Source organism: Sminthopsis crassicaudata, chromosome 6, assembly GCF_048593235.1.
Source record: "Sminthopsis crassicaudata isolate SCR6 chromosome 6, ASM4859323v1, whole genome shotgun sequence".
Lineage (NCBI taxonomy): Eukaryota > Metazoa > Chordata > Mammalia > Dasyuromorphia > Dasyuridae > Sminthopsis > Sminthopsis crassicaudata.
This window is the reverse complement of record NC_133622.1, coordinates 204458936-204482431: the sequence shown is the minus strand read 5'-3', so window position 1 is coordinate 204482431 and position 23496 is coordinate 204458936. Positions and strand designations below refer to the sequence as shown.

The 23496-nt window shown below is 34.2% G+C and overlaps 1 protein-coding gene across 1 annotated transcript in view; it reads left to right on the top strand.

Annotated features, from left to right (window-relative positions):
* TMEM41B (transmembrane protein 41B) overlaps positions 1 to 23496 on the top strand; it is a 35497-nt gene that overhangs the window by 6302 nt on the left and 5699 nt on the right. Inside the window, exons 2-5 of the mRNA XM_074275011.1 lie at positions 8820 to 8937; positions 12463 to 12591; positions 18885 to 18978; positions 19757 to 19861. Of these exons, the coding sequence (XP_074131112.1) occupies positions 8820 to 8937; positions 12463 to 12591; positions 18885 to 18978; positions 19757 to 19861 (446 nt within the window). The remainder of the gene's footprint in view (positions 1 to 8819; positions 8938 to 12462; positions 12592 to 18884; positions 18979 to 19756; positions 19862 to 23496) is intronic.

Here is a 23496-nt window from a genome sequence, read left to right as displayed (position 1 = left end):
CAGTCGTTCTTCAACATTAGCCCTTATTGTTGAAGAGAGCCACCTCCATCAGAATTAATCATGGCATAATGTTGTTGCCCTGTATAAATCTTCTGGTTGTGCTCATTTCACTTAGCATCAGTTCATGCCAAAGGTAGGAAGCTCTAAGAGGAATGAATAAGGAAACATGCAGAAGGGGAAAAGGTTGGGAATAGTGGTAATAGGAATATCAAGGAGAAAAGGATCACCAAGAACATGAATTTGAGTTGGTCAAGTTAACAGTGCCTTGCTCCGTGATACATGTTTAATGTTTGAATTAAATATAATTCTCTTGTCATCTCTTGTAATTCTCTTTGGTCTGAGAATAGGAGGAAAGAAAGCATGGTTTGTTATTGTGGGAGATTAAGGAGAGAAGTTTAGAGTGCTAAAATCATTTAGTAGCCAACCACTAAATTCAGATGGAGCAGTGAGTTGTCTATGTAGCCAGAAAAGTACTGCATTATAATTGTTTCTGTGACATGAATGAAAATTACTGAGTCTCTAGTAGCTTTTCTTCTAAGAAAAATTAATACTATTCTCTATATTCTGATTATTATTTGACCTTAGTATTACTGTTTGCACTTATCAAAATTTCAGCATCTATTCTATTCTATATTATACTTACATAGCACTGTCACTAGTCATTACTCTTTGTATGCAATGAAGAATCAATTTATCTAGAAAAATGTGCCTATTTTAAATAGGAATTAAAGGAAAACATACAAATCTTTAATCACACAAGTTGTTTTGATTCATATGTCTCAGTATTTCATCATCTTGTTTGAGAATAAGCAGGGAATAGAAGAAATCTTGGCTATGTGTACTTCATTCTTAAACTGCAAATCAGCATTTATGTTGATCGGTATTATGATTTTCTTAATAGGAAAAGCAGGTTTAAGTACTATCTGCTCTCCCTTTTATTTTTTAATCGTGACTTCAGTAATCAGTATTCAAGACATGGAAAAAATTCACAAGCACACAAAAACAACTGGCAACTTTTATCACATATAGTGATTTTTTTTTTTCTACCTAGAAAAATAAAACCTTAAAACAGTGATTAAAAATGACTTTATTTTTGACCTACATTTTTCTCATTAGTGATTGGAACATTTTTTTCTCAATATTTTATTTTTCCAAATATAAAAAGTTTTCAAAATTCATTATTATAAGATTTTGTGTTCCATATTTTTCTCCTTTTTTCCTTTACCTCCCTGCTTTCTTAAGACAGCAAGCAGTCTGATTGATATAGGTTAAATAGGTTGTACTGTTCTGTAAGGGGCCAGAACTCTGGAGAAATATACTTGAGGTAAGGATTCTTACAAGGTATTAACTCAGTGGAATTGATAAGACAATGGTTATCTAGTTTAGCATGTGTAATGCTGGAGAAACTGAACAAGGTTTGGTCCCAGAACTGAAGGAGACTATTGTCTCCAAAAATCCAGAAAACAATCAAGAGTTCTCAATGACTTATATACAGACTCTGAGGGTAGACTGAGGCAGGGGCGGAATCAGGGTATTGAGAGTGGGAAAGGGATTCTGACAAGTTGAGGTGAGCCTCTGGAGAAGAGGATGACATAATCAAAGGGAGCACCCCAACGTGGGGAGAGGTGGCTTGATAAGACAGTATCTGATATTCTGATAGTTTGAGATGGGGAGAGGCATTCTGATATTCTAAAACATAGGTCTTTTATCCTTATCAAGTATTCTGGAAGACAGAGACCCTCTGATGACTGGCCTGCCCTCCTTCACTTCTCCACTGAGACTAAGGCCCATCTGAAGGTCCCCTACAAAGCTAGCCAGAATATTACATAATCCTTTTAAACATATTGGAATATTTTTTATGTGATCATTGATAGTGTGCATTTCTTCATTTGAGAGCTTCCTCTTTTTAACTACTCACCCCATAGGGGAAATGGATTCCTTCCCTCTCCTTCCCTTACTGAATTTTGTGTTTAATCTTTTTCTCTTAAAAATTCCAAAAGTTTTCCTGACTGGAGCCTTTGAAGCTTTTATATAGTTATAATACAGGTTGAAAGTATCACTCAGACTCATCCTTTAAGACATATTTAAACACCAACTTTTAATAGGAGCGGTTGATATTTTAGGCATGATATCCAAAATAAGAAATAATAATCCCCATTGAATCCTGTTCTGGTAAAACTATTTGGAGCACTATGCAAAATTCTATTCCCTTAAAAAAAAATTATATTGTTCTCACTTTCCCTTCTCAGCATTCCTTTTTTACCCAGAAAACAATTCCTAATAACAAAAGGAGGTTTGGGTGGGAAATGTTTTTGTTTTTAACATCTAGGCAGTGATTTATTAAATAATGCATTTGATTGAAAAACAAACTGGGCCCAATGTTCTAGTAACTTAGAATTCCAGAACTTGGTTTAATCTTACTGTTGATATACATTTTACCAGGAGTAAAAAACCGGAAAAGCAGGATTATAGGAATTGAGACATTTGTTTTCTCATTGGTGGAGGGAAATCAGCAGAGCCTGAGGTGAGAGGGAGGGAGATAATTTTTGTAACATCTTTTAGCTTAGGTGATAGTTGAAAAAGGGAATAATCTTGTGACTTCTTCAAAACCTGGTGACTTTTTTTTTTTTTTCAATTGGGATTAAGTTACTTGGTCAGGGTTATATTGCTAGTAAGTTTTAGAGGTCTGAGGCAGATTTGACTCCGGTGGTGCTCCTGACTTCAGGACTGATACACCATCTACTTGTACCAACTATATATAGCTGCTCCCCAGATCGGGTAACTTTTAAGTAGCTAAAACTTTGCTTCATAAAATGGAGCTACTTTTTAAAAATTTGCTATGAATCTTTTATTTTTGTCATTGACCTTAAAGAACATATCCCACATTCAGATTTTCCCCTCACTTAATAGTATTTTATTTTTTCCAATTATATGTAAAGATAATTTTCAGGTTTTTTCTGGTAAAATTTTTTGAACTCCAAGCTTTTTTTTCCCTGAGTCTTCCCTCTAAATTCCCCAAGACAGCAAACAATCTGATGTAGATTATACAATCCTTTTCAATATATTTCCATATCTGTCATGTTGTGGGAGAAAAAAACAGACCAAAAGGGGAAGAAAAACATGAAAATGGTTTTTTCTTAAAGAGTAAAATTACTATTCTTTGATCCACATTCAATCTCCCATAGTTCTCTCTCTGAATGTGGATGGATTGGGATTTTCCATCCCAAGTCTTTTGGAATTGTCTTGGATCATCTGGTGAAAAGAACTAAGTCTTTCATAATTGATCTTCACACAGTTTTGGTATTGTGTACAGTGTTTTCATGGTTCTACTCACTTCACTAAGCATTAGTTCATGTTGGTCCATTCCAGGCCTGGAATCAGCGTGGCAGGAACACAAGTACATTAATGGATCATGAACCAATCGAGATTTTCTGCAGAACATTGTGTAACTATGCCTCAAAGCTTACTTAAATAGTTCATATTCTGTGATTCAGCAATGCCCTGCTAGGCCTATACTCCAAAAAGATCAAAGAAGCAAACAGGAAAAGAATTGATAGAAATATTTATAGCAGTTCTCTTCAGAGAGACAAAAAATGGAAACTAATGTAATACAGTATATGAATGTAATAGGATACTGTTGTCCTATATAAAATGATGAAATAGTTTCAGAGGAGACTGGAGGGACCACTATGAAGAGTGAAGTGAGTTAGAATTGGAGCAATTTATACAATAAATAATAATTGTAAGGAAAGACAATTGTGAAAGACTTTAGGAATATGATCAATGAAGTGATAAACCTAGAACCCACATGACTTAATATAAAACATATCCCTTTTCTTGTAAGTTTCTTGAGAAGAGTACCTATCTTTTGACTCTGTGTATCCTCTGTAGTTAGCACAGTGTTTAGCATATAGTAGAAACTTAAAGAATGGTTATTGACTGAGAAATTTAAATATATAGATAAATTTTTGATCATGGCTAATGTATGAATTTGTTTTGCTAGACTGCTTACTTATGGTGAGGTTTTTGTTTGGTTTTTTTTTTTTTTTTTTGAAGTGGGATACAGTGGGGAGAATAGATCATAAATGCATGTAAAACACATATACTTATAAAAATAGAATATATATGTTCTGTATAGACTATAAAGAATACTATACAAATTAAATATATAGGGCAGCTAGGTGGGGAGTGGATAAAGCAACAACCCTGAATTCAAGAGAACCTGAGTTCAAATGTGATCACTTGACACTTCCTAGCTGTGTGATCCTGGGCAAGTTACTTAACCCCAATTGCCTCAGGGGAAAAAAAGTATATATCATCCCATACCTTTTAAAACTTATGTTTGTCTTACTTTCCTTCTTTTCTTTTAAAAAAATGCCTTTGACTTCCTTTCCTTTCCCCTTCCCATTATCATTATCGTATTCTTTTTGTTTTTCCATTGTTCCCCCTTTAGAAAAAGGATGAACAAAGACCTTTTAACAGATATTTAATCTTGTAAAATAAATTTCTTTACTGGCCTGTATCTTCTGAAAATTATCTCATTTTGTATCCTAAGTTTATTACTCTTTTGTCAAAAAATGACATCATCCTCTATCACTTTCTAGAATCCTAATTAGTCATTGATCAAAAAACATTTTGTTCCAAATTGCTCTCTAGAATGGCTGGATCTATTCACAATTCCACCAACAGTGTATCAGTGTCCCTGTTTTCCCACATCCCCACCAACATTCTGCATTATTTTTCCCTGTCATTTTAGCCAATCTGACAGATGTGTAGTGGCATCTCAGAGTTGTCTTAATTTACATTTCTTTGATTAATTTCTTTGTCTGAGAATTGTCTGTTCATGTCCTTTAACCATTTATCAATTGGAGAATGGCCTGATTTCTTATAAATTAGAGTCAATTCTCTATATATTTTGGAAAATGAGGCCTTTATCAGCAGATGTTAGTTATTATTGTGTTGATAAGCATTCTTAAGTCTTTTCCAAATTGTCTAACCATTTCATCGTTTCTTACAGTGCAATAATATATATTGATATATTATAATTTGTTTAACCATTCTCCAGTAGATGGGTAGTTCCCATAATTTCCAGTTTTTTTGGTGGGGGTAGGGGATGAGGCAATTGGGTTTAAGTAACTTGCCCAGGGTCACACAGCTAGGAAGTGTTAAATGTCTGAGATCAAATTTGAACTCAGGTCCTCCTGACTTCAGGGCTAGTGCTCTATCCACTGCACCACCTAGCTGCCCCAAGTTTCCAGTTTTTACTTTTGTTTGTTCTTTTCATTTACATTTCTGAAGTCATAGTGTTTTCCTAGTTCTCTTTTGTTTGAGTTTATAGAATTATTCCCCTGCTTCTCTGTATTAATTATATTTATCATTATTAAATACCTGTTATGTACCAGGCACTGTGCTAAGTGCTTTACAAATTTTATCTTATTCAATCTCATTTTTATCTTTTTATAGCACAGTAATATACCATTATATTCATACATAGACATTTTAAGAAACATGGACATATTGGATCCTGCCCAAGAATGAAAAGATTTAACAATTCATTTGTACAAGCACTTTCAGATTTTTAAAAGCATTTTAAGATTTGGATAATGTTTTTTCTCACTACTGTCTGAAATAGTTATTTGAAGTTGTATGGTTTTCATTTTCCAGTTAGGAACCTGAGGCAGGTTCAGTAAAGTTAAGTAAGTTGCCCATAATTGTACAGCCAGCAAATGTCAGAACTCAGATTGGAACTCTTGACTCTAGCACTTTCATAGAGCTCCCTATTCCAGGGATATTCTTTGAAGGAATTTGTGCTGTTTAGATTGGAGAAGAAACCAGTTGGACAGGAACATGAGTCTTACATATTGCAGTTCTCTCATCTCTGAGAGGGATTAGATTGATTCTCTCTAATTTCAGAGGATAGAATTAGGACTACTAGATGAAAGTTATAGAGAAGATCATTTTTATTTATTGTAAGGTAGACTTTTTTCTCAAAAGTGTTTTGTTTTATCCAAATATATGTAAAAATAGTTTTCAGCATTCACTTTTGTTAGATTTTGTGCTTCAGACCCGGTCAGATCCAAAGATTGATGCAAGGAATTAGTTTCTACTTGCCCAGTTATAATTTTTAAGAAATTATTTTTCTTAGTGAGATTTTGTACCTGTTTTCATTTGGCCAATTATGCCTTTTAATTATATTTCTTTTCTTTATTTTTTGGCAAGGCAATTGAGGTTAAGTGACTTTATCCAGGGTCATACAGCTAATAAGTATTAAGTGTCTGAGGCCCCATTTGAATTCAGCTCCTCCTGACTTCAGGGCCAGTACTCTATCCACTATACTAATTAGCTGCCCCCAAAGTGTTATTTTCTTCAGTATTTTTTATGCTTCTTTTTCTTGCATTACTCTCATTTCTTCCCAATTATTCCTCTAGCACCCTTAGCTCTTTCTTCAGCTCACCTAGGAATTCTTGTTGGGTTTGGGGCCAATTAGCATTTTTCTTTTGAGGCTTTCATTGTAACTGTTTTCATATTGTTGCTTTCTTCTTAGTTTATATCTTGGTCTTCCCTGCCACTTCAATAGCTTTTTATGGTCAACTTCTTTTTTTTTTTTTTTGCTCATTTTTCTAGATTATTTTTTGACTTTGAGTTTTATGGTAAAGGTGGGCTCTGCTTACTTGGTTGGGGATTGCAGACTTTTTTTGTGCTGTTGTTTTTAGATCTAGTTCTGGGTATCAGCAAGTTTTCAGTGTGGTGTTGTGTGCTTCAGAAATGGTGAGGGGTCACCATTTAATAAAAAAAGCTGGAGAAATCTCTAGAAGCAAAGCAAAGTTTATTTTACCTTCTCTGGAGAAGGGTGTCCCACCTGAAGATCACAGGGAGGAAGCACCTCCTTGTGGGCAGGGTTAGTACTTTAATCATGCAAATACCCCTTCCCACCACTGATCCTCATGCTCATTGGCTAAGGTTCCCTCTAAATGGGGGAACTACCCAAGAAATTGAACTTGACCAATAAGTACTTAGTTGCCCATATTTGATTGAAATAGGGAGAAAATGATGTCATGGGAGGATAGCAGGAAGGGGACTTATGTATGCCCTTGAATCAATGTTCAAAGTCCTTCAGGCCTACTCAAACTCTGAAATAGATGAAGCCTTACTCGATTTTCACAGCTATCTTGAAAGATCTCACCTCATGTCAGTGTGATCTGGGAAAAGGTGTGCTTACTGCTTTCCCACTTTGGGCTTTATCTAGGAAGGGCTCATTGTTTTCCTATAGCTGCAAGTGTGAACATTTCTCTTGGCCCTGACCAGATCCCTAGTTTTCTTGTTACCAATCACAACTGGTCCTCCTCACTCTGCAACTTGGACCCAGAACTGGGTATTGACAGTAGTTTTCAGTCTGCACCAGTTGCACTTAGTGACAGCAAAGACTCCCGTGTAATCTCTATTTGTCTAAACCTCTTACCATGTTTGGACTGAGAACTCCCAAAGCCCACAGTTAATTCCCCTTCTCTTCCCCATGTCACCTACCTCTCCTATTCACCTTCTTAGTTGTCTTAAGCTGGAGAAATGTTTCACTTTGCTCTTTTGTTGGCTCTATTGCTTTGAGGGGAATTTGGGGAAAGTTAGGTTGGATTGCTTGCTTGCCTGTATTCTGACCTCTTGGCTGTACTTCCTGTTTCTCTTTTTTGAATTGTCTATTTGAATATTGTCTAGCAATTCTTTGGTAGAAAGGAATAATTGTTTCTTCCCCCCCTCACTCTCATCTGATAGTTAGACAACATGTCTTAGAATTGGACAGACTCCAAGTTCTGCCTCTGACATTCTTTGTGACTGTGACCAAGTCATTTCCCCTCTTCATTTTCCAGGCAGTTTTTTAAGACAATGAATGACTGGTGAGCTAAATTCTCAGAGAAAGAAGTTTCTACACTGACGAAAGTACAAATCTTAACGTATTCTCCTCTCCCAACAATTTCTCATACCTGAAATGAATTCTATACTCACTTATACTTTTTGGAAACCTTAGATTCTTTTTTGGGGAGGAATGGGGGACGGAGGGTATCTTTGTATTCTTTGCCTTGATTTCTTTGAGGCATAGGCAGACCTAGTGGTATCAAAGATTCCAAGGGTATGCACAATAGAGTAGCTTTTTGTAGAATCAATGCTCTTTCACATTGTGCTGTTTCAGGGGTCCTTCTGATCCCATAGATCCCATTAACTTTTTTTATCTGTATCAGCAGACTTAGTTCTTTAGCAATGATTAGTAATTTCATTTTCCTTCTCTTGCTTATCCTCAAATACACAAATGAATTTGTGAACTTATTGATTTGGGCATGCCCTCCAAACCATGGATGCCTTACCATCCTGTGCAGCTCTTATCTATATTCTTAAGATTTAATACAATTCACCTGATTTCTGGAGACCTTTAATTTTTCCCAGTATTTTGTGGAAACCAGTAGAGCACTCTGTTCCTTCTGTCATTCCTGTCTCTTGATACATCACTATTATTAGCACATCTTCTCTGTGGTACAATCTTTGATGACATTCCTTGTTGATTTTATGTTGAGTCTGCTCATCCTATACTTATTCACTAATTGTTCTTACCTGGTATAAATTACATTACTCTTTCTTTTTTGTCGGTTAACATGCTAAACTGGTTATTTACACCAACAGATGGTGTAAAAAATATAATATTTTAAATTATATTAGAAAAGATTAAAATAGTTTAGTAGGAGTTTAGAGAAACACTTTTCTGTCTGAAAATAACTTTACTACTATAAAGTTTTATCCTTTATTTTTAAATTTAAATTTTATTTTTCTTTCAGAAAAAGCTAATGCTGAAGCTGGATCAGCAAGGATGTCTCTTCTTATATTGGTGTCCATTTTCCTGTCTGCTGCTTCTGTTATGTTTTTGGTATATAAGAATTTCCCTCAACTTAGTGAGTAAGTATCCAGAAGAGGAACTGAATTTTTTCTATCAGAAATACACACACACACACACACACACACACACACACACACACACACACATACATACACACACAAATTATACAAATATATTGATAAATATATAAAAGTGTCAAAATTGATTTTGATATTTTAATAAAATATCAAAGGTGGTTCTCAGCCTGAGATTATGGATTAACAGAATAAAAATGGTATTTCAGGCTGTACAACTTGTATATCATATCTACATTACCTTTTTCTTCCACATTCTGCCTCCACCAGGAAAGTTAGTTTTTCTCTGCACCTATGTCCCTGAACCATGTTGCTCAATAGACAGGAGAATGTGGTATTAGTACCTGGGAGAATAGGTAAGGGTCTGGAAAGCAGAGCATTTAAGTGGATGGCAAGATTGTAGGATCTGTGATCTTACCCTTCTGCCTACCAGGAAGAATAGACCATTCAGTACTTCCTTAAGGATGACCTCATCAGTTGCCACTTGTAGATGAACTCGAAGTACAATTTGTGTCTTGTTGTTGTCCCCTTTGTATCTGAAGGAAGATGAAGCCAAATTGGCTTTAGTGGCTTAGTTTAGTAACTCAGATGTGGCTTTAGGCTTGCCAATACTGGAATCAGTCAGTCCTTCACTCCAAGGACATGATAGCATCTCAAAAGAAAGGGAAAGTAGAATGGATGGAGGAATGCATTTCTATATTACTGGTAGAAAGCTTAAAGTTTGTCCAGAGAACAGAACAGTGACAAGAATGGTGAAAGGCCTGGAGAATGTGCAGCTTAGTGATTGTTTGAAAGAACTAGGTGGAGTGTTTATCCTAGAGAAGAGTAGACTCTGAGGGGAATAGAACTACTGTCAAGTAGTTGGATCATCATGTGGAAGAGGGCTTGTTTAGATTTCTTTTGCTTGATCCCAGAGGGCACATGCAGTTGATAGAAATAATGATTTAATAATATTCAGAACAAATCAAGTGTCATAAGCATATTTCCCCCTTATTCGATAGATTCAGACAGAGGCTGGAAGCTACTTGTTGGGTATTTTACAGATTGTGTCAAACTTAAATGGAAAATATAAAAATGTATATTTTATTTTGTTTTAATTTATTTTGCTAAATATTTTCCTATTACATTTTAATCTGATTCAGGCCACACTTATAAGTGTTGTGAGTAACATTCAGTGGGCTACATGTTTGACACCTCTGTTGTAAATAAATATTCATCTGTTATGGATTAGATTTGGTGACCTCTTGTAGTCCTTCTAGGCCACTATCTCTTTTGCTATAAGATACCACTGTGCAGTTATATGTCATCAATATTTTAAAAGTTTGTTTCATATTTTCTTAACAGAGTAATCCTTATACGTTTTTAGAGTAGGTAATTGCTTATTAAGTTTTCCCATTCTCATACAAATTACCCTTTGAATTAGATAAATGAACCCATATGTACACAAATAATTATAGCAGTTATTTTAGACAGTTTGAACCTTAGTTCTTCAATGTGCAGCTTTGGTTTCCTCGTTGAATTGCTAATATCTTTGAGAAGGCAAAGAGTGAAAACCAGTTTTAATTGTTTCTATTTTGAATTAATGTTAGAGACAAGGATAATTTGATTTTAGAGCTAAAACAGACTTTAACATCTAATCTAATCTCATTTTATAGATGATAAAATTAATACCCACAGATTTTAAGCATTTTGCCAAAGATAATAAGTATAAGGAAGAGGTAAGATTTCAGCTTTGGTTCTCTGAATTGAAAGCAGTTACTTTTCCCACTGTAGCATACAGCCTCCATTAGGTTTGTATGATAGGAGGAGTTCCATGGAGTTGGAACTAGAAGAGAGAGGGATAAGATGTTGATGATAGTTTCCTATGTTTCTCCTTCTATCAATTGAAAATTAAGTTTTAAAACATCTGTAAAGACTAATTTACCAGTTAACAAATGAGCAAGGCATATTAATAGACAGTTTGCAGAAGAAATACAAACTATCAGTAATCATATTAAAAAATGTTTAAATTGCTAATAATTAGAGAAATATAAATTAAGCCAATTCTGAAGTACCACCTCACACCCGTCATTTTGGCAAAGATGGCAGAAAAAAGAAAAGGAAATATATTTTGAAGTGGGTGTGGAAAAATGGATAAACTGATATACTGTAGTTATTAGAACTGATAGACTGTAGTTATTAGAACTGTCAACTTCAGTCCTGGAAAGCATGTGGTGGATCTATATCCCAGAAGATATTATTCTGTTTTATATGCCCCCTTTAACCCAGCTCTTGGGAATACTAGAGATCAAAAAGAAAGGAAAATGACTCATGTACACACATATTTATAGCGGTTCTTTTCATGGTTGTGTAAGAAGCAAATTATCTTACCAGAAACTTCACTGACTCACTGATGAATGCAGGAAAGATTTTATTTTACATTCTTACGTGAATGGGTGCCTAGGTTAGTAGACACACTTTTGAAAACCCTGCTCTCTACAAAGTACCATTTTGGACTGTGGGTCTTCACTTTTATGGAGTTTAGATTAAACCTTTTATACTTGCATAGTTATAGTTAAGTATCTATTTTAATTTTTAGCCAAGTTATATATCAACATTGATATTGAACTGTGGATTATTTAAAATGTCATATATAATTTTAAAATAAATCCAATGACTTTTTAAGATTATGAAGGTTTTTCAAAGTGTTTTGTGTGCAGTTATATTATTACTGGTGTTTGCCTACTTTTATACAATTTTAATTTTCACTAAATGTTGGTTTTTCCATGTTTACTTAGTCAGTTTAGAATCCTCCCAATGGTGTTTAATAAGCACAATTCTTTTATGACTTAAGAGGGAACTTTTGAATTTGGTGCTTGTGATTTTGGCTAAATGAATACACTTAGGCATTGTGCTTGTCCCTTCCCCCTCTGGAATGTCAGCTCTTTAAGAGCAGGTACTGTTTCCTGTCTTTCTTTGTAATCACTGTACCTAGTTTCCTGGAAGGATTTAGTAAATTCTTATGGATGGTTTGAATAAACAATTAAGTACTTCCCATGGACAAATAACTCTGCTACACTAGGGATACAGAGATGAAAAGCTATATATATGTTTAGTCTCTGTCTGCAAGGATTTTGTAGTTGAACATAAGCATTTGATCCAAAGTAGGATAAAATTAAAGAAAAAGATGAGATCCAGGTTAAGAAAAGGTAAATACATATTTATTAAACACTTATAATGTACTAGGAACAGTACTGAGTACTGGGGAATGAGATACAAGTAAGCAAGACAGGACTGGACTCAAGGAACTTCTGTTTTAATGAGGGAAGATCTCTCAGAGCTGGTAACCCTGGCATGGCAGAGTCCAGAATTAGGCTAGAAATGACCAGCAGGCAAGAAAGTATCAAATAATTTTGTAGAAAACTGTCTCTTTAATCCTTTATTTTTAAACAGAATTTTAGAAAAACAAAATGAAGTAATTTTTTCCGAACTATATTAAAAAATTCTATTAACCTTGTTTTATTTCTTCAGGGAAGAAAGAGCAAACATGAAGGTTCCCAGAGATATGGATGATGCCAAGGCACTAGGAAAAGTTTTATCCAAATACAAGGACACCTTTTATGTACAAGTACTTGTAGCTTATTTTGCTACATATATTTTGTATCCTTTAATATGAAAACATATAGCTGTATGTAGATAATGAAAAAGTTTCTGTTATTGTTCTGTCTAGCAAGGGCAATTTTTGTTAATTGTGAAAGTGACATTTATAATTATAGTTTTATTTATAGGATTATCTTTATTTACCATTTATCCAGTTTTCAAATTAACTTGAAGCTTTTATTTCTTTAAATTGTTTCCTTTTTTCTTAGTCTTTCCTCATTCTTCATAAATTAAAGATTAACTTCTTAATATCAAGTATTGATAGTTATTTCTTCATTTCTTTATTTGTAATTTATTAAATATTATTCACTGTACTTCTTTTGATACTTCTATCTTGTTCCATCAGTCATGTCTGATATTTGGCTGTTGTTCCTTTTAAAAATTTTCTTCTACAAATCACCAGCATTTTTATTATTGTAAATATTTTGTATGTCAGATTATTCAGTAGCTTTTCATAGATTGCTAGTTACAGTGTGGAGGTGACTCTGGGTTGTAGAAAGCCTCTTATGGGTCCTCCTGGACTGAATACGCTGTGAATATCATCCTACGGGTGATGGATGTTCTGATTATTGCACTTCATAAAAACTAACCTTTCAAGTATGCAAGGGTTACTTACAACTTGAAAGGGTTGGATCTCAACAGAATATATATTGCTTGTTTGAGAGCTCTCATAGCTTGATTTGGAGAGTTTTAAATCACAGCAACAACTAAATACAGTAACCTAAGATGTTACTATGACTGATCTATTGTCAATAGAAGACGTGTACATTGATTCAATGGAATTATCTAAGACATCAATGAAGTCACAGATCATTGAAGTAGTATGTATACATGTGTATACTTACATATGTTCTTTCTGATCATGACTCCTATCTTTTATCTCTCTATATCTGGATGTGAACAAGTAAACTTGGTTTAGAGAACTCCTAGTATATTGGCACCTATCATACTTTTCTATTGCCTTTGGATAATCCTCATTTCATTTCTTCAGAATCTAGCTCCCATGTACTACCACCAGAAAATTATCAGTGTTTTTAAAAAATACATTTTTTTTTGTCAGGGAGAAACTTGGGGTTCATTGAAGAAAAGGTATCGCCTAATCTTGTTTAACTTAGGGTCCATCTCATTGATCATTTGTGCTGTCTTTTCAAGGTGTTAGTTGTCCTTCTTTCTTGAAGAGGATCAAAATCCAATATGAACCTGTAATGCTCTGCCATAGGTCAGACACAAATAGTCCCTATGAACATTTGGGTTGATTTCTCTAACTTTGTTCATTTCTTCTGAACTATTCAGTTCTGCTTTGCTTATAGAGCACCTTCTCTTATGAGGTCATGCCATGCTGAGTAATCTTGTTCCAGTGTCTTCCATGTCATACAATCATTTCTAAAGTTCTTAAGAGGGATCTTGAGATCACTTTTTCTGACTGCCTTGTGAGTTCTCCATAAAATCTTTTTGGCAAGCATATATTTGGCAGTTGAACAATGTGGTTATCTCCAACAAAATTAAGCTATCTTAAGTAGAGTTGGAATGCTTGGCAGTTTAGCTAGAAAAAGGATCTCATCTGGTATCTTATCCTGCCAAATGATCTTCAATGGCAGCGATTTACTTCCTTAGCACCGTCTTCAAGGCCCTCTCTTTCACTGCGGCCACTTCAGGTAAACATGTGTCCAGCATCTATTCAATAAACTGTCCTTCATTTGCTAACCTTGTTTCACTCAGAACAGCTAATTGGATGCGACACCTATTGTTCTGTTACAACGAGCTCTGTTCATTTTTCAGGTCTATTGGATTTTGTGTTTGTTAAATGTACACATTCCATGTACTATTAGTAAGTGGAACAAATTGCAGAAATTTTGGTATATTTTTTAGTGTTTGGATCACTGTGTGGGATCCTTGCCTGCTGTGGTGATCAGGCCAGGGTTAATAAGTAGACACTTCTTAGGACACCTTTTCTAGCTCATTCTTCACATCTGAGGTGCACAGTGTAATCCTTAAAAGGCTGCTCAGACACCCAGGGGGCTGCCAAGTCCCACTGAGGTTTCCAGTGAGAAGACAACCCTATGGCCTGGGCTACCTTTGTGCAGGATTGTGACGACAGCCCCCAGTGTATCCACACCTACTGCATCATTACTGACCCACCCCTACGGGACATTGAGATGGAAATGATATCTTTTGGTGATACCTTTTGATTTGTGTGAATTGGATTTAAGTGAGGCAGAGTTGTGCAAAGTCATTGGCCTCTGTCTTCCTTGGTGTCTTTAATGTCTAGCCAAGCTCTGAGGGTTCCACAGCACTTTCTTCTGCTTTACCTTCTTTATGGCCATTGGAACAAATTGTTCTTTTCTGCTCATTTCACCAGGAGAAGTTTTCACATGCTGGGGGTAGACACCTTCCCAACTCCCGATAGGGTTTGAGACCCCTTAGTTATCCTTAACCTGGTTTAGTGCCTCTGCCAAAAGAGTTTACTGGAGTGTGTTCACTGTGTGTGCTAGAGTTTCTTGGAGCCACAGGTGAGTTAGATGGATTAGGTGGATTAGGATACCAAAGATGGAAAGCAGCTTTACACACCAGAGGTACTAGTCTTTCCTGAATATACTCTGTACTCCTTCTAAGATGTAAGCACAAATACCACAGATGATACATTCAGCTTTATTCCACAAAAGATTATGGATGTCATGTAAGACCTGGCTCTTAGTGGTCTAGGACTTGGTATAGTCAGCATGTCATCTTTTTTTTTTTTTTTAAATTATAGCTTTTTATTTACAACATATGCATGGGTACTTTTTTTTTACAACATTGGTCCCTTGCACTCACTTCTGTTCTGACTTTTTCCCTTCTTCCACCCCTTCCCTTAGATGGCAGGCAGTCTTATACATGTTAAACATGTTAAAGTATATCCTAGATACAATATATGTGTGTAGATCCGTACACTTCTCTTTTTGTACAAGAAGAATTGGATTCAGAAGGTAAAAATAACCTGGGAAAAACAAAAATGCAAGTAGTCCACATTCATTTCCCAGTGTTCCTTCTCTGGGTGTAGTTGATTCTGTCCATCATTGATCAGTTGGAACTGAATTAGGTCTTCTCTTTGTTGAAGATACCCATTTCCATCAGAATACATCCTCATACAGTATTGTTGTTGAAGTGTATAATGATCTCCTGGTTCTGCTCATTTCACTCAGCATCAGTTCATCTAAGTCTCTCCAAGCCTCTCTGTATTCATCCTGCTGGTCAATTCTTACAAAACAACAATATTCCATAATACTCATATACCCAATTTACCCAATCATTCTCCAGTTGGTGGGCATCCATTCAATTTCCAGTTTTTAGCCACTACAAAAAGGGCTAACATTTTTGCACACGTGGGTCCCTTTCCTTTCTTTAATATCTCTTTGTGATATAAGCCCAATAATAACAGCATGTCATTTTTAAAAAATTTATTTAAAGAAACAATAAGAAAAAAAACAACGCAGAAATGGAATATGAAACAAAACAAAAAGGAACATTGTCAGGAGCCCAGCAGTACATCAGGGAGGATTCATATAACATATATATAACAACAAATACCAGTTCAAGAAAGTATATATCAGTGGAAGAAATTATATTCTTGAGTATCCGTCTTTTCTTCACTTCCTTATAAATTATTGTTTTGTTCTTTGCTGCACATTCTTTTTACTTTATTTCCCCCCCCCCGTTTCATCCTCCCACCCATCCACGCAGACTATATACTTAAGAAAGGATATATTTATATAGACATATGCAGATACATACATAGTACACATATCTTTCTTCTGATTCTTTGCTATAATTCTGCTCATAACTTGCCTTGCTAATATTTAACCTTTCCCCACCCATGAGTTTGTCCTTCATTGACCTTCCAGAATCCAGGGTCAGTGGTAGGACTAATGGTAGAACTGGCAGAGAGCATTGAGTTCACTAGATTCAGATCCCTCATTTTATGCAAGCAGAAATAGATTCTACACTGTGAGGTGACTTATTGACTGTACAGTCACACAGCTAGTTAAGTTGAACTGTGATAAGAATGATAATTTACTGATTCAGAGAGCTGTATTGTTTTAATATATTTGTTATAATTGTTATATTTTTCAAAATAAGCAATATCAATGAGAATTCACTCATTGAAAATCTCTACAATATCTCATTTTTATGAACAGGGACAAACAATACTTTTTATGAAATAGATAATGGTAAATTTTAAAAATGTATCATTTTTCCATTAAAAAATTTTTTTTTAATCCATAAACTTTGAGGCTAATATCATCAGAAAAGCTCATATGCATGGAATATGGTGAGAACATTTAGTTTTTATTTAGTCTAATTAGCCATATAAATTAAGATATTCTTTTAATGTACAATTTATGGAAAAATCAGGACAATGAACTCCTGTCTCTTTTGACCTTTGTCAAATATTCATAGACTTTGCAGAAAATTATGCTTATTGTTACATAATTGTGTGGAGCTTAGTGAAGTAGATAGTTTAAGGAAAGATGATAGGTTAGCCTTGCTAAATGTGGATAGAAATGAACAGGTAATGATAGGTTTTCTTTTTTTTTTATTCAATCTAATTATGCCTATATATGCACAATAGTGGATTGGGCTCTTAATCTTTGGGAATTTTTAGATGAATTAGTTCACTGTGAAAGTTTAGTATTCATTGGGAGCAAGAGAGAGACTTATACATAACAATTTCAATAATCTAATAAGTGTAATTGATGCATTAGATCTCACAAGAAGGTTGTCGAACCTTCTCTAATATCTTTTGCTTGAGAGGTAAATTGTGAAAGTTTGATACCTTAACTTTTAAATTTAAGCAGGGCACATTTATATTAATCTATGTAGGGAATCGATTTGAGTTCCAATAGTATTTTGCTTTGTTCTTTAAGGATCTATAATTTCCTTCATACTGCAACCTTAGTAGGCAGAGTGCTGGGTTGGAAATTAGGGAGATCCAGGCCAGAAACTTAATTTTGATACTTAACTATGTGACTTGGGCAAATTATTTACACTCCTTGGGCCTCTGCTCAATGACTTCTAAGGTTTTTGTAGTTTCCCCATCTGTAAAATTAGAATAAGATCTCTAATACTTATCTGACAGGATTGTTGAGGTTCAAATGTTTATAAGAATCTTTGGACCTTAAGCTACTATATGACTGTCAATAATTATAACTTAGTGGCTGTTTCAGAGTTGTTGTGGTTATAAACTTCTAATTTTGTTAGGCTGTTCATTACATTAGAAGCATGATCCGTTAATAAATCATATTTGACATTTTTAATGGGAAGTGCTTAAACTCTGTTAGCATAATAGCCTTCACAAAATAGCCTTTCATCAGTGCCATGAGGTACCATTAGAGAATAATAAAATAGTCCTTATTTATAGAAAATGCAGAGTTTTCTATTGGGAAGAAAATGAATAAAAGCATAAGTTCAGGATTAAAAATGATCATTTAGGTTTAATTGTTTTGTCTATATCCTTTGTTATTGTCTTTTGTTCCCAATTCTTTTTTTCAACTTTAATACTTTATCTTAAGTCAGTTATATTACTATAATCAAATTAATTTAGATTTCCAAATTATATGTTTTTATATATTTTATTTATGTATATACAATTTTATGTATTTTATTATGATTAAATATTTGTCTTTGTGCATTCTAAACAGTTTTAATTAAAGAAGTCCTTTTAAACTTTAAAAAAAAAAGACTGTATATAAAGGAGATTGCTAAGACAGTATATTTCCTTGTCTTTGTTACTGCCATCTCAGATCAAAATACAGTGTAATAAATTATAAATGTTGCTTAACCATGTAAATTTTTATTTTTAAAATTTAATTGGGGAAGATTAGCTTTGTTTTTTATCCCTGGGCTACTACAACTGTTTTAAATTTTTAAAAAGGCTTCATGTTTTATTGCCTAATGTAATCCCTATTTTTATTTAGTAAAAAAAAAAAAAAGTGTATTTTGTGCTTAATTCCCATGCTTTAATTTGAAATGTTCTGTCAGCAAAAGCAAGTTACCCAATTTTTATGATTTTTAAGTTTGGGATATAAATATGCCAAAATTTCTTAAAATAGGGCATTTTGTTAGCATATAATATTATTCCTGTGGATTAGTATAAAAAAGTAAATTATGATAGTTTGTAGAAATTGCCTGTTTGATGTTATTTATGTTTGTGTGAGTTGTCTTGTAAATCATATTATATGCATTATTCTAAGAAGCATTGAATTTCCTTTTAAGGATTTACATTACATTTTAATCCTTAACCATTAAGTATACAGTTTGCAAACATTTGCTATTCCAGGGTCTATATTTCTCAGTATTCTCTCAGGATTTCTTTATCCCTTTCCACTGGCCTTATTCCTTGTTTGTTTGGTAAGTACATGTGTATGTGTATGTGTGTGTGTGTACACGTGTGTACCTACATCTGTCTTAGTAAGGATCAATGGGGATATGATGATGTCCTAGTGATATTCTATGAGATGAGTTTTAGCAGGAACTGAATGGTTGAATTGCTGATAAAAATCCCTCCAGGAAAAGCGGTTTCATTTGATGGGACAAGATGGACGCACATCTGTTAGCTGTCATCTTCTCTGTCTATCCCAAATCATACTGATCTTTGGGGAGTTGTGTATTACTATTGGAAAGGCAAGGAGCTTTTGATTTGAAAAAGTATAAACCACTTAGGAATAGTAGTTTGAGGTAAAACAAATCACTAACTTGATTAGCATTTGAGATTTTATCTTGAAAAATGCTTTTTTCAGCTAAAATTAGTTCTTTTTGTAAACTTCCTTTTATCAAACCTTAAGTGTGAGTCCTTCAATAGAGATTCAAAGAGTGACTTTGGACACAAAAGAAATTCCAGATAAATGGTCCTCGATTTCGGTTATTTTTTCTGTGTTACATCTGCATAGCAGATTACATATTAGATTCTGGCTCTGCTACTTATCAGCTGTATGTCCACGGGCAAGTCAAGGAATTTTTTTGGATTTTAGTCTCCTTAGAAATCAAACAGTCAAGACTCAATGACATGAGGACCCTTCTAGTTCCATATCTATGATCCTAAGGATCACATGAAATTTAGATTAGGTGAATCTTTCCTTTTTGAGGTAAGGAAGTATAATTGTGCTCATGGCTTTCTGTTGCTTTCTAGTGCTCTGGTCTCGGTGCGTCCTTCTGTTACATGCTTTCATATTTGGTTGGGAGACCAGTAGTATACAAGTATTTAACAGAAAAGGCAGTAAAATGGTCACAGCAGGTAAGAATTTTCTCCTTTGTAATTTGTACTGTTTTATGTGCCACTTCTGTCTTTGATAACTATTGCTAAATGTATTGGCCTTATTATGTACATTTTTAGTTAAGATAACACCAAGCTTGTCAGAAACACTAAAATGGACAATTAAGAATTTTGATTAAAACTTGTTGTGCTGTATTTTTAAAAACTCATAATTAAAATTTTTATTTATTTGTTTTCCCCTAGTTACTTTTAAAATGTTTTTGCATTTGTTTTTAAGATTTTTGAGTTCTAGATTCTCTCCTTTATCCCCAACCACAATTAAGAAACCACAGGTGAAGTTATGTAAAACATTTCTATAACAGTCAAGTTGTGAAAGAAAACAAATTTCTCATCTTTAATGAAAATAAAAATTCTCAAGAAAAATCAATCTGTATTCAGATCAAATTAGTTCCTTCTCTGGATATGGATAGGATTTTTCATCATAAGTTCTTCAAAGTAGTTGTGGCTGATTGTACTACTAAGAATAACAAATTCATTTACATCTGGTTATCCCAGAACATTGTTATTACTTTTTATACAGTATATTTCACTTTGTTCATGGAAGACTTTCCTGGTTTGTTGGTTTTTCTTGTGAGCATCCTGCTCATCATTTCCCAGAGAACAATAGTATTCCATCATAAATACATACCAAAGCTTATTGAACCATTCCCTAATTGATGGGCATCCCCTCAATTTCTGAATTTTTTTTTTGTGTACTTTTTTGTGTGCATATATGCCATTTTACTTTATTATTTTTTGTTTTTTTTCGGAATCTCTTTTGTTATTTATGCCTAGTAGGGGTGGTGTTAGGACAAAGAATATGTATGTATTTGCAACCCTTTGCGGTACTATATTTCTAGAGAATTTATCACTGTAACATTGATAATGAAATTTGAAATAGAGAGGCACTACTTCTCAATGGAGGGTGGGGGAGATTTATATTTCAGTTAAGGGTGTTCCCAAATGAACTTCTGAGCTTTCTTCTGATTCTATGATGTTAAATACAAAAAATGTTATTCTTGTGCTTTTAAAATTGTTTATATTTACAGATAGATAGATAGATAGATACATAGATAGTTAGGTAGTATATACTAGTACAGAGGCAGCCACTTAAATGTTTATTGAAAGAAAACAAGCTACTTAATTTTCTGCAAGTAAAAATTTTCATTTCATTGAATTTAATATCTTAGATGATCACAGTAATTTTATCAGTTGGTTTCCAGTTATTAAAAACTAAATTTTCTGTTTCTGTGATATTTTAAAATTACTTAATTTAATCTCATTTGAAAAGGCCATGGGTCATGGGAGCATCAACCCTGGAATCAGGAGGACCAAGACCTGAGTTCAAATATGGTCTCAGACACTTAACACTTATTAGCTCTGTGACCCTGGGCAAGTCACTTAACCCCAACTGCCTTGGCAAAAAAAGAAAGAAATAAGGCCACAAAATCACTTTATAGATATGTTTAAATTGAGGTCTTATACAGATTAAATTCTTTAGCTATATTTGCTACTGAGCTTCTCTAGTTCTAGTTCTAATTCTCCCAAACAGTGGATGGGAGTTATAAAATTTAGCTCAAGATTTTGTAAGATTTTACTTTTACTGCTGTCTACAATATTTTTTGTGATGTCACTAGACCAATAGGAAATTGAGGTTTGTGATTAGTAGGCATGTTCATGTATTTTCACTTAGTGCTGTGTACAAACACTTGTGCTTTGTAGATCTCTTCACTGAAAAGAAATGGGCATTCTAAATCAGTTCCAATTGATTTGTAATGAAAAGAAACAGCTACACCCAGAAAAAGAACACGGGGAAATGAGTATGGACCACAACATAACATTTCCACTCTTTCTGTTACAGTTTGCTTGAATTTTTGTTTTTTTTCTTCTCAGATTATTTTGCCTTCTTTCTAAATCCGATCTTTCCTGTGCAACAAGATAATTGTATAAATATGTATACATATATTGTATTTAACATACTTTAACATTTAACATGTATGGGACTACCTGCCATCTAAGGGAGGGGATGGGGGAAAAGGGGGGAAAGTTGGAACAGAAATTTTTGCAAGGGTCATTGTTGAAAATTTATCCATGCATATGTTTTGTATATACAAAGCTATAACAAATAAAATTAGATTAAAAAGAAAAGAAATGGGCATTACTTTTTAAAATTTAGAATTATAAGATGAATTTTTAAGTACTATTCTAAATGTTTAATATCAAAATAATTTACTTTTTTAGGTTCCTAAAACTTTCTGGTAGTAAGATATAATATAAAATTGGGTGATAAGCTAATATTTAACTCATTCTGGTTTATTTTAAATGAATGGCCTACCAGCTTTTCTTTTTGCTGAAGCAATTAGAGTTAAGTGACTTGCCCAGAATCACACAGCTAGGATCAGATTTGAACTCAGGTCTTCTTTCAGGAAGTTCCTTCAGGACTGGTACTCTATCCACTTTACCTAGCTGCCTTGGGCCTACCATATTTTCTCAGAAAAATGCTGCATTTTCAAAAACATATAATGAGGTTTATCATTTAATGGGCTTGTCTGTTGGCATTTGGGGTAGTTTTTTTTAAAGATTCTTTGATATTCCTGGACTAGTTGAAATGAAGTGGATCAAATGGCATATGCTGATTTGCCTTGACCTTAGTGAGGTCATTCAGGAAGAAGCATAACAAGCATAACAATCCTGGACTGAATTTAACTCTTAGAGCATTGTATTAATTTATATTATGCTGGGTCCATTTTAAAGCAGACATTGACTGCCAATTTGCCCGTAAATGGGCTCTTTTTTTCCCCTAGGACTGGATTTTGTTAAGTTTAAACTTCTTAAGCCTAAACCTAATAGTCGAGACCTGTATTTCCAGGATCAAGTTAGACCTGGAACAACTTTTGAGAATCTGGCAAGTGATTTATGTCCTTATTTTTATTCTTTAGTCATTTTAGTTCATTAAGTGTTTACCATGTAATGAATGGTAGACACAAGAGATATAAACTGCCAGCCCTCAAGGAATTTAGAACTACTGGGGAGAAAATAGTATATAAATAAATGGATGGATGGATAATGGATATCTAGATTTAAAATTTAGATACTTAAGAGAATCATGAAAGGCATCTTGTTGAAGAGATGTCACTTGAACTGATTTTTTTTTCCCCCTGAGGTAATTGGGGTTAAGTGACTTGCCCAGGGTCTCAACAGCTAGTGTCTGAGGCTGGATTTGAACTCGGGTCCTCCTGACTTCAGGGCCGGTGCTCTATCCACTACACCATGTAGTTGCCCCATTTGAACTGATTCTTGACGTGATTTCGAAATTCCAGGAGGAAGAGATGAGGATTAAGATTATTCTAGGGAAACAACACAGGAAATAACAAGAACAACATGACTGGAATGTAATTTAACAAAGATCCAGTGGAGGATAGGAATTAGTCTGGAAAGATAGTTTGGAGCCATATTTCAAAAGACTATAGATACATGGGTACATGGTGTTTTGTGCTCAACATATTGAGCAGATTTTCCATTCCTTTCTGATTGATTTCCTATTGCACTCTCTATGGTAGCTATTCCAAGTCTTTTCATTTCTCAAATCTGCTACCCTGTCTCACCCTCCAGAAGAC